Here is a 12,248-nt window from a genome sequence, read left to right on the forward strand (position 1 = left end):
ACTGAAAATAGTACCGGAGGTAGTACTTCGTTAAACAAATATAAGAGACGCCTCAAACCTTTCTCGTACGTCCGGACGGACGACCCGATATTGATCGGTCAAAAAACCTTGATTCAGACAGATATCTCAAATTGGTCTCAAATGTCCAAGTTGACCGGCGCCTCTCATATACAGCCAAAATATGAGATGGATATGGGGAAGCCCGAACACGTTCGCCACATCGGACCGCCCCACGCCTGCCCACCACGTCGAACCCGACCCATGCCTGCCCACCCGATCCCACACATATTCGTTCTCATCCGCTCCCCGGACCAAACCCTAACCACTCGACTCCTTTTTAGCCCCTAAGCTCCCATTCGGCGATCTTCGGCTTTTCTCGTCATTGCGACCAGCGGATCTAACTCGGACCAACCCGAATTCGTTGACTGGGGTGTCGTCCCGTGCGGGTTGGAGGAGGCAATGGTCGTTCGCATTGCACTCAACCGGTCCCGGTAGGACTGCGCCCGACCGACGGCGTGACATGTCCAGCATGAGTCCATTGCGTCGGGCATCGGACGCTCGAATCCTCGTGCGTTGGATCATTGCGGTTCTCCTGGAAGCCTTCCAATCTTCCTTTCCCCATCACCGGTCCGTTAGAGCATGAGTGCTACCGGGACCGGTGTGCCTGCCGTGGGAAGGAGAGGATGAGAGTGGCTGAGGCCTGTCTCGCTGCCGATCGACATGGACGCGGCTGCACGTGCTGATGGCATATCCTGATTCAGTAGCCGAACAGTGTGCATTGCGTCGTTTACGTAGTTGCATGCTTTATACTATGGATTTAAGGTATGCTAATTTAAGTGTCCGGCCGTGAGAAGAGAAATTAGAGGTGTGATTAGTCTCCGGAGTTTGAGGGACCGGATTTGCCAAGTACGGGTGCAGATGCTCTAAGCCGTTTTAGATCACTTAAATTTTCTAGTTGTGAAGTGAAAAAAAAACCGATCCAGCAAGAAAATCCATGAAAAGTTTTGTTAAAAAAGAATCCATGAAACTTATCTATTACGATGAAACTCATGGGCACTAGCACCCATGGTTTATTGATATAGGAGAAGCATCCCTTGTGAGAAACCAGAAATTCGTTCCCGACGTGGCTCGAACCCTGGTTGCTGGAGACGCCACTGCGCTCTCTTGCCACTAGGCTACGTCGGGGACGAATTTCTGGTTTCTCACAAGGGAGAAGCACTCCTATATCAATAAACCATGGGCGCTAGTGCCCATGAGTTTCATCTTGAAACTTATCTATTACTCCTATAGACACAATAACACGCAGAGTCAACTGGTATCATATCATCAATCCCCTAAAAACACTGGTATCATATCATCACGTACATATTTCGTGATGTTAACACACACACACAAACAAATCAAACAGGAGAAGTCGCACGCCCGTGATAACGATTTGATGCCCCCGGCATTTGTTCGAAGCAAAAAAATCGGGCTGGGCTGGGTTGGGTTCCGCGGGGAACAATCTGGAGACACGGCACAAGTTGCGTTGGCGCGGCGCACGTGATCGGCCAGGCACCTCATGTGCGCGCGGCTTCCACCTCCACTGCCGCTCGACACCGATCGTGAAGCAACCGCGCCAGCGTCGCCACCACTACTGGCCTACCGCCAGCGTCTCGCGCCTAGGGCAGCCAGCAGGAAGGCGGTGCGCCATAAATAAATTTATACGATTGGGCCCCTCCAAAAATATAAAAAATAAAAATAAAAATGGAGGCAGAGAAAAATAATGCGCTGGGGGTGAGAGACGTGGTCCACCTGCCCAGCCGGGCGCCAACTCAGGAGCGGTTGGTATATCTATGAGTGGTGGCCGAGGCGGTCAGCACCGCTCGCATCGCATTGCCTCCTTCCTCCTCCTCCTCCTCCTCCTCCTGCTTCACACGCACGGAAGGCAGAGCGAGAGAGGCGACCCAACCGCCCCCTCCGCTGCTTCAGTTCCTCCGCTCCATCCACCCCGTTTCTATTCCCAGTGGACGCCAACACACGCAGGCGCATCGCTGGCTATATTTAGCCATAGCTGAAGAGAGTCTGATTTACGTAGAAGATAGGAGGAGCAGATCTTTGAGGAGAGAGAGAGCATGCCGACGGGAACCATGAGGAGGATGTTCGTCGAGTCGTCGTCCTCGTCCTCGTCGTCCGGGAGCGGCAGGGAGGCGGAGGCGACGGTGGTGCTGTGCGCGCCCCGGCCGCGCAGGGTGCACGCCCAGCCATGCAGCGCCGACCTCATCCTCGGCCCCCCACCCTTCCTCCTCGACGCCTCCTCCGACAGCAACAGCAGAAAGGTACCGTCCGTCCTCCCAATCCTCAACCAGTTCTTGCAAGAAAATTTCCATGTTCTTTTGTTTCTTGGCCTTGATTTTTTTGGTGTATGGATATTTGTCTTACAAGAACCTGTTCTTTGTTATTGCAGCAGAGAGAAGGGAAGAGCAAAACGCGGGAGGTCGACGACGAGTCGGAGGAGGAGGGGGAGGGGGGCTGGGCGCTGTTCGGCGGCTCGCCGCCGGCGCGCGCGGACAACCCGCTCGTCCACGACCCCCACTTCCTGCTCAACCAGCGCCACCACGCCGCCGCCGACTTCAACCTCGCGGCGGTTTTTGACCACCACCACAGCCGCACCCACCACCACCACGTCCCAACATATAGCAATAGCAGTAGTAACCACAGTTTTGCCCCGTCGTACACGCACGCCGCGCCGGCGGTGAGGATCCAGGGGTTCGACGTCGCCGCCTGCCGGGGCTCCCACGGCAGCAACGGCGGAGGCCGCGTGCTCTCCGCCCGCGCCTGAGCCCCAGCCCCAGCCCGAGCCGAGCAGAGCCGACCCGCAAGGGGGAAGCCACCCACCGCCGTCGTCCTCACCGACCTTGTACAGTTTTCCGCCGGCCGCCGCGTATGTACGTACGTACCTACGTCTAGCGTACTACTAGCAGTATCACCATATGCTACGTGTGTTCCTTGTGGTATATACATACATACATACATACATACGGGTTTACGTGATGAATTAACATGAGATGGGTAGCCAGGGTCGTCTAAAGACTAAGTAAGGTTAATTAAGAGTAGTAGAAGAAGAATGATCATCATCAGCAGCATACACAAAGAGGATCGATCTTATCAAAGAGAGGATTTCTATTTGTACCTTTTCTTCGAGTTAGTTTTGTCAGGAGGTGTTGTGTAGATATCATGAGTGTTAATCTTGTTCTAAGAAGGGTCTTTCCGGATGAAGATGGAGATGGCCCTTGCAGTTGTGCCGGGCCATCGTCGTGTTCATCTCACCACCGCCATGTAACCATGGTTGTACTTGTAAAAAAGAGGATGGAAGGAAGGATGAAGAAAGTGTGTACATACATAAACTTGTTGGTTATGCAGCTGTACCATGTAATCGAATTGCATAAGTTGATTCAATAACCTCTCCCGAGTTTTGCCCCCTTGTTTCATATTCAGATATTTCTTCCTGTCGCCTTTGGTGTGTGTGTGTGTGTGTGTCTCGGGAACCTCGGATGCAAGAGAGAGGCCTTTTGTTTTCTTTGCCGTTGCCAAAGTTTGTGGCGAAGGGTTCGAGCAAACAGGTGCGGTCCTGCCGGCGGTGGTTGTGTAGTACTCCCTCCGTTCCGAATTACTTGTCTCAAAAATGGATGTATTTAGAACTAGATGAGAAATGGATGTATTTAGAACTAAAATACATCTAAATATTTCTGCGACAACTAATTTGGAACGGAGGGAGTACAGTGAGATGAGATCGGATCAAATCCCAGGATTCCATCCCGTCCTGGCCCCCGGTTGTGGACGGGGTGAGCTGTTGGCCCCCGATTTTCCCCGGGCAGAGGCAGATGCACATGCGAGATGCGACTTTTCGACGCGAGCTGCCGCTGCCCCGTTGCTTCCCCGGACGGCAAAGGCCGGGCAAGTAGACAGGCCGCGTCATTGACCTCACCTCACCTCTCGAGTGGGGGTATCGTGGCGTGGCGGCCTCTTTCCTCGCGTCGTTCCCATCCGTCCTCGTTCTACTCCCACCATCGACCGTCCATCCGTTGGTTCCACGGGCGCGGACCGCGACCCCGTCCGGCCCGTGCGTGCGTGCGAGCGACGGGCACGCAACCACGTAGCCGCCTTCGCCCGCTGGCCTCTGCCGTCCGCCTTTTTTTTCTACTCCCTCCCGAACAAATTCACCCATCACGGGGCCCGCGCCCTCGCGTTCGCCGACTGCTCGGGTGATCCGAGGGCCGGCCGGCCGCGAAGTTTCCTAGAAACTTAACAGACTCTCGTGCCGGCAAAGGCAAAGGCAAAGGCAAAGGCAACTAGGGGTGACGACGTCGACGCTTTAGTAGACAGGGGCGATTGACAGCCGGGTCTCGTAGTCTCGTAGTGGCAGCGGGACACCACCACGGGAAGACGGAAGCCTTGTTGTGTACTGTCACTTGCGGTGGTGGTGGTGGTTTTGGCGTGCCGTCAAGGGGCGCCTGCTCCTTTGTTCCGCTCTGCTTGGACGGAGCGTTGGGGTCGGTTTTGTTGTTTCCGGGGCCGTTTGGTTCCTTGTGAACACGCACTGCTTCGTTTTTGTGGTAGTAGTGGTGGAGCACACTGGGACGCTGACGGATGGAGCTCGTTCGTGGCGCCTCCTGGGTTCCCGCCCGTCTTCGACAACCGGAGCTCACTCCGGTCACTCGTTTGCCTCTGTAAGCGTGTGTTTGGCAGCAAGGTATCTTGGGATTTTTTTCCGGAAATAACGAAGTAATCCCATGAGATTTCTGCGTTCGGTGAAGGATGCCGGGAAATTTGGTAAGGAGCGGTAGATCCCGGGATGAAAGGGATCCCAATGTTCTTTTTTAGAGAAAGACAACTCGTCTGTGGGATCGGTGCTCAGTGATATGGTGCCAAGAGGCGGGGGAGAACCTTTGTGGGATTTGGTTCTCCTCCGCCTCGATGAGTTGGTGCCAGAGGCGGGGGAGAACATTGGGTAGTAGTGGCCGCCTTTTTCTTTTCTTTCCAGGACACGTCATGGAGAGGTGTATCGGCGTCGCGCAAGAAGACCCAGGTGGTTGAAACAACGCCTTTCAGATCGCAACGTCAACACAACTTACCTTGTTCACCCCGAAGCCACGAATAGGAAGGGCGCATATAGCTCAAGGACGGTGTCACGCTCAATACCATAAAATCAAGGTCGCACGACTACAACTTCAGTCCCAAATGGATCAACGCACCACTCCCACTATGCGCCTAGGAATCAATGAGCAAACAACATGCATGAACCACCAAGACCCAAACAAGATGTCGTCCAAGACCATTCACGACAATGTATATTGCGCCCAGAACATGACCAAACAACAACCATCATCGAAACGAGAAACTACCCCAAGCCTCACCATAGAGACCGATGAGGCCGCCGCCTTCAGCTTCCACTATAGTAGAGGCACACTCGCTAACAGATGGAGTTCATTTGTGGCGCCTACAGAATTCTCGTCGGTCCTGCACAATCTCCGCTCACTCGGGACACTCATCTACCTATAAGCGTGAGTTTGGCAACAAGGTATCTTAGGGTTTTTTTTATTCATGAGTCGCAAGGAGATAAAAATTGATGCACTCGGTAGGAGCATCTACAACCGAACCTATTAAAGCAACCGGGTTATGAACTTGTCATACAACCGGACACCCTATACCCAGCCCAAACGTTCAAACTGTCTAGCACCTATAATTCCCAGCCTACATATGAACTATCTCGTCCGCATCCTCGCCACTGTAACCCCGCTGTCGTCCCCAACCCATTGCGCTGCCATCAGAGGCCCCAACCCACGACACCGTCGTTTGTGCCGCCACCGAACGCCGCCCTGTACGTCCAACTCTTCTGGACATACACCTCGCCCTCTGTATGTTCTATGAAATGTCTAAGCAATTTTTACTTCTTTTGCTTGGTGGTAAGCAAATGATGAATTCATCGGATGATGACTATGGGAACAAGGATCTCGAAGAATTCATATACAAAGAGTTAGTTGATTCGTCGGATTTGAATGATGAATGTACTAAAATGATGATGATGTGCATCCAAGAAGAAATGGAGAAGCAAGAGGAGCATGTTCTAACTTCAAGGGTTCGATAAACGACGGTACAGTTGTCCCCCCGGATATGATCCCTGGCGCACAGCTTCTCTACAAGGACTACTTCACAGTGGACATAACATACCATGATGTTTTCTTTGACTTTGCTACCGCATGAGGAGAAAGTTGTTCTTGCACTTAGTGAATGTCCTGGAGGAGACTAATGACTACTTCAAGCCGAGAAATGATTGTTGCAGACAACTTTCCTTCTCTCCTTTGGGGAAATGCATGGCTTCGGGATACTTACTTATCGTAAAGCCGCAAATGCCATTGATGTTGAAATCTGGATGGAAGACATCACATGCCTTAAGTACAGTGAAATTTGCATGCACCGTGATGAAGGTGTTTGGACCGGAGTTGCCGAGAGAACAAATTCTTGGGGACACCAATTTTTTTGGCAATTTAAGCATGAACAGGTTTCTCATGTATCTTCGGCTCAGTTGATTGCATACATTGCCAATAGAAAAACTGGTCCGAAAGGTTTCCGTGGGCATTATCAAAGTAACACCAAAAGACCACCATCATAATTGAAGCAGTGACATCAAAGGACTTGTAGACTTGTCATGCTTTTCTTAACACGCATGGTTCTCATAATTACATCAATGTGCTCTAGCGACCTCCTTTGTTCAAGAGTCTTTATGATTGGGATGGTCCGACGTGCAACTACACCGCCAACGCAATTATAAAATTGGTTACTATCTTGCTGATGGTATCCATCCTCAATAGACGACGTTTGTGAAGACTATATCCGAAACCTGAGGTAGGAAACATTCTCTCTTTGCGCAAATGCAAGAAGGTGCTGGAAAGAATGCCGAGAGTGCATTCGGAGTGCTCCAACATCGTTGTGGTATTTTTCGTGGAGTTGCAGTTATGTCAAAACCGAAGACACTTTAGGAGCTGATGACATGTTGTGTAATCTTACACAACATAATTATGAAGGATGAAATTGAGCCCACACACATGATTTTGAGAAACCCGGAATATAGGTCCGCCCACGCTAAAATATGAATGAATTTTATGTTTCAATGATGAACTCCAAATAAGTTTTATGATTGAACAACATATATTTATGTACGAATATATGTTTTTTGCGTGTGGTGTTCATAATTATTATGTGTAAATAATAGATGTGCAGTGTTTGCATTGATTTGAGGTTTTAAAAATAACGATTAGAACATTTAAAGGCCGACCAGCATTGACGCGCCCGCAAACATTTTGGGCCGGATTTGATCCGTCCGATTTGTAGATGCTCTAAAAGAACCTGAAAATTTGGCTAGGAACACTGGATCAGGATTCCTTGAGAGAAGTCAGCTCCACTAACCGTGGTGGGGCCGCTTCCCGTTTACAGATAGGACAACGTACACCATGTTCATCCTTAATCTGGGGAGCAGCACTGTTAGAGCAACTTCAAAGCGCGACCATTTCATCCGTCGCCGTGTGTTTGGATCGGCGCGAACAAAAGTGGCGGCCCAACGCGCCGACCCAAACCCAAATCACGTCTGCATCGCGTCTGCGCTGACGCATTTGCGGCTCAAATGCGTAGGCGCGGACGCCGAACGGACGTCACGGGCGCCTTCTCGCTGTCCGTGGCGTCCCCACCTGACGGCCGTCCAACTAACCGCTGCCCACCCGGTCAGCTTAATTTATGATCACAAGCCCGCGCGTCAGCGACGACGCTCGTTTTTTTTAAGCCAACCGTGCGGCGGGGCTATCCTCATCCAAACTCGCCGTCCACATCTGGCAAGCTTTGCTCCCCCGTCGCCGGCAAACCCTAGCCACCAGAACCACAGCGAGATGGGGCTCTTCTCCGGCGCCGGCAGCAACAATGCCAAGGGCAAGGCCCCCGCCGCCCGTTTCCCGGCAGAGTTCCTCCCGCCTCCGCCGGCGCCTCGCCGGCAGAGGCAGCGCGTGAACGTGCCAGTGCACCAGGCAGAGTGGCACTGGCGGCACCGCAAGCCTCTGCCATACCCCGACGTGACCCTACCGCACGGCTGGCATCTGGATCCAGATAGGATCCCAGTGTCGGCGGCGTCGCGGATGGCTAGGGCTCATGCGGAGGAGGTGCGGCGTCGGCGGGCGCTGCTGACGCTGGAGCGGCGCCGCGAGCCCGCCTACGCATCCGACTCGCCCAACTGGGCGAGGTGGTTCGCCTTCTAGCACGAGGAGGCGAGACGATGGGGCGTGCGCGAGGTCGACCGGAGCGAGCCGCCGCCACCGCTCATTGTCTGCGAGGAGGACCAGGCGACTGAGGACACCTACCAGGAGGCCCTTGCGGCCTTCTACCGGGAGAGCGAGGAGGACGAGCGGTGCAGGGCGGAGGCGGCGGAGGAAGAGGAGGCTCGCTACGAGGCGGCAATGGCGCAGGCACTTGCGCTCTCCGCGGCGGGCGACTGCGTGGTGCCGCCGGTGGCCCCGCCGTCCCCTCCCCGATGCCTCGTCAAGCCGGAGAAGCAGCCGGAGCCGGAGCCGGAGCCGTCCCCCATCGAGCGCTACTCCTGGACGGGAGTAGTGCACGAGTAGGTACGCGCGCCGCCGGCCTGGATGGGGGCGACGCCGGCACAGGAGGCGGTGTACCTCGATCACTGGCGCCAGATCCGGGTGGCCGAGGAGCGCCGCGACGGCGAGTACCTCGAGATGCTCGAGCGCGACCTCGAGGAGGAGCAGCGCGAGGCCGAGGAGGAGGCGCGCCAGGCCGCGGCTGCACAGCGGCCGCACAACCCCCCGCGCCGGCACCGCCTGCGCCCGACATGGCCGCGCTCTGGAACACAGCGTTCTCCTGGGCCGGGCCGGCGCCGACGCTCATCGACCTCACGGACCCCGAGGACGACGACGCCGCCGCCTAAGGCAGCACGCTGCCTCGCAGTTTAGGTTGTTTTTATATTTTTAAAATGCAAATATGGACGCGTGGACTCTCGCCGGCCTTCGTGACCGGCTTTATGTTTAATTAATGTTGTTTTTCTTTTTTAATATACATGCGTTATTTTTTTTCTAGCGCCGTCAAAATGGATCGGGCCAGCGTTGGGCGCATGCGCCGACCCAAACGCGGAAGCAGACATCTGTATTCGCCTGACCGATCCAAACAGATAAAAAAGGACAAAAGCGCCGTCCGTTTGGATCAGCTTGTTGGAGTTGCTCTTACAATCGCTGATCATCTAGTCTAGAGTACTAAAAACCATGCTTTTCTTTCGTTTACAGGATATACTAACTACAGAAGTGGAGCTGTAGCACTTGCCAACATGAAGAGACATGTACACCAAACCTGCACCAGTGCTTCCCACTCAACTCCATGGTTCACAGCCAACAACAGACTGTCCGTACTATGTATCTAGAGTACTATACAAACCATGCTTTTCTTCTCTCTCTCAAGGAATCTTGATCCAGTGTAGCCCTTAACAAAAATATCATCCGTGTTTCCCTTAACAAAAAATATCATACTACCACGTCCTTGCGGTTTGACCGAGCAACCACTAGCCTCTGACCGCCTTTTTGTCGCGGCCGGCCGGCCAAGGCGATTGTTTTTTCAGTCGATTGAAAACCAATCGAGCTTGTGCTCGCGTGCACTCCATGGTTTGGCGCTGCCCCACCACTAATCAAGAATCAACGAAATCAATCTGTCCCCGTCGATGCAGCCCCTAATTCCCCAGTCTCGGGTTCCTGTCGCCATTACCTTCCTCACCTTTTTTCTCTTTCACTCAAATTCTTTCTGCTTTCTCCATTATTTTATGCTAGACCGGGGACGATCGATGCAGGTTTTTCCTGGCGGATGGCGGACGGCGGATGATGGCTGGTTTGGTTCGGTCGCCCGTCGCAGTTAAGCCCTGTCATTGACGGGTGCTAATTGAGAGAGAGAGAGAGATCGGTCCATCCATTGACGTCGCTCCTCAACTAAACTGGTGTGCGCTAGCTACTCCCGCACCTCACCGGGGGAGATGACTAGTCGTCGTCCTCCTCGTTGATCTGTAATAAGTAGGCTGCACGATCGGTCTCATAGTTTGAAACGGTAGAATAAGTAAGGCAAAGCTGCTGAAAAGTTCAAACTACAAGGAGGATTATACTCCTCTGAAAAATATAAAAACATTTAGATCACTAAAATAGTGATCTAAACGCTCTTAGGCCAACTCCACCGCGCAACCCCAAATGGACGTCCGGTTTGACCGGATTTTGTCCTTTTGGGGCGGCGATGCGGTCGTCCATGTCCGCATTTGTCCGTTGGATCGTGGGTGCACCCAGCGCGCGGCCGCACCCCAAATCATGTCCAGGGTGGACGTGATTAAAAAAAACAAAAACTTAAATAAAATGCCTAAAAAAGTAAATAAATGCACTTAAAAAACTTAATATATATATAAAGGTCACGGCCACAAAACGACCCAGTTTCACGCCGCACTTAAACGGCCCAGTTGCATAATTAAAATAAAAACAAAATAAAAAAAAGCCGCCCGCGCGCTGCCCGTCCATGCCCTGGCAGTCGCTGTCGCCGTCATCAATGGCCACCGGTGTCGTCGTCGTCGCTGCTGAGGTCGACGTAGTCCGGCGGCGTCCAGAGATGGGCCGGCGGTCCGCGGTGCACGGGGGCGGCGGGCTGGAAGGTGGCCGGTGCCTGCACCACCTCCTCCCGAGGCAAGGCGTCGCGCTCCAGCGACCGCGGCGGCGTGGGACACCAGTTGCCCCCCGCGGCGGCCGCCATCTGCTCCGCCGTGCACGACCAGGTCCACCCCTGGCCCACCAGGCCGAGTGGAAGGCAGCCACCGGCGGCTCCTCCGTCACCTCCTCCTTCGGCTCGGGGATGGCGACGTCGCCGGCCGCAGAGAGGGCCATCATCTCCTCGAGGCCCGGCCATTGGCGCTCATCGTGCATGTACATAGAGTCGTCCATGACACGCGCCATGATCCGGGCCTCCTCCTCCGCTGTCATGCGAGGAGGTGGAGGTGGCGATGGGGAAGGCGACGGCGTGGGCGTCAGGCCGCGCACCCGCGTATGCCCGCGCACCTCCCGACGTGGCCGCCGCGGCATCGACACCGTGCCGGCGAAGTACGATGCGCGTCGCACGTCGTGCTCGTCCTGAAGCCAAGTGTCCCATAGGACGGAGTCGGGGGCGTACCTCTCGTCGTGGAATAGGTTGTCGGGGAGGAGGCGACGGCGCCGCTCGATCTTATCCGCCTGGCACGGGCGCTCGCTGGCACCGGCGGGATGTGGACCCGGTCCGTGGAGAGGTGCCAGTTGTTGGGGAGGTGCACTCGCTCCACGGGACCGGCGTCCTCATCTTCCAGTACCGCCAGCACACATCGACGGCCAGGTACCGCCGGTCGCGCTCGTCGGCGGCCCTAGGCGCGATAGTGAAGGGGGCAGGCGCGGGGGCTCGAATCGAGGAGCGTGGCGGTGACACGGGCTCCTCCTTCTTGACGGAGCCGCGGCGGCGTCCCGAGGAGGAGCCGGCCTCGCGGTCGTGCTTCCAAAGGCCCATGGCTGCGGCTGGCCGGCGAGGTCGACGATGGGGAGCGGCTAGGGTTTCGAGGGTGTAGGGTTTCGAGGGGGCAGAGAGGGGCTGGAGTGGGAACTGTGGACGACGACCGGTCCACGGCTTCCCATTTAAGAAGGACGGCGACCTTTCGTAGTGTGGATGACAGGTGGGGCCACCACTACTAGGAAAAGGGCTAAAGATGAAATTGACACTAATGACGCACCTGAGAAGTGGTGCGCCACTACTATTTACTAATGGCGCACCACGTGAAGATACGTCATTAGTGTGTAAGACACTAATAGCGCACCAGGCACAAGGTGCGCGACTAATAACAAAATGTTTTTTTTCATTTTTTCAAACATACTAATGACGCGTCCGGGCAAAGTGCGCCATTAGTAGTTAGAACTACTAACTACTAATGGCGCACCAACCTTTGAGTGCGCCACTACTGTATTCTTTTTTTTTACTTTTTTGCGAAATTACTAATGGTGCACCGTCGCATAGTGCGCCATTACTAGTTCAAACTAGTAATGGCGCACTGTGCCACGGTGCGCCATTAGTATAAAAATTATTTTTAATACTTTTTTGCAAAACTATTAATGGCGCATGTATGTGTGGTGCACCCTCCCCCGCTCCACCGCCGCCGACGAGCACCCCCCGCACCC

The 12,248-nt window shown here is 54.3% G+C and overlaps 1 protein-coding gene across 1 annotated transcript; it reads left to right on the forward strand.

The window, feature by feature from the left end:
• The first annotated feature begins 1,856 nt into the window (after window positions 1-1,856).
• Window positions 1,857-3,470, forward strand: LOC119270221. The gene is made up of 2 exons (XM_037552200.1): window positions 1,857-2,318; window positions 2,447-3,470. Exons 1-2 carry the CDS (start codon window positions 2,115-2,117, stop codon window positions 2,819-2,821), a joined length of 579 nt encoding a protein of 192 aa, XP_037408097.1. The 5' UTR covers window positions 1,857-2,114; the 3' UTR covers window positions 2,822-3,470.
• The last annotated feature ends 8,778 nt before the right edge of the window (window positions 3,471-12,248 follow it).

Source organism: Triticum dicoccoides, chromosome 3A (genome assembly GCF_002162155.2).
Source record: "Triticum dicoccoides isolate Atlit2015 ecotype Zavitan chromosome 3A, WEW_v2.0, whole genome shotgun sequence".
Classification (NCBI taxonomy): Eukaryota; Viridiplantae; Streptophyta; class Magnoliopsida; order Poales; family Poaceae; genus Triticum; species Triticum dicoccoides.

What these genes read in the sequence shown, in the direction of transcription:
- LOC119270221 (XM_037552200.1), top strand. Translation starts at nt 2,115, where the DNA reads ATGCCGACGGGAACCATGAGGAGGATGTTCGTCGAGTCGTCGTCCTCG. An exon ending in CCGACAGCAACAGCAGAAAG is followed by an intron (nt 2,319 to 2,446) that starts GTACCGTCCGTC and finishes TTGTTATTGCAG; the next exon opens with CAGAGAGAAGGGAAGAGCAA.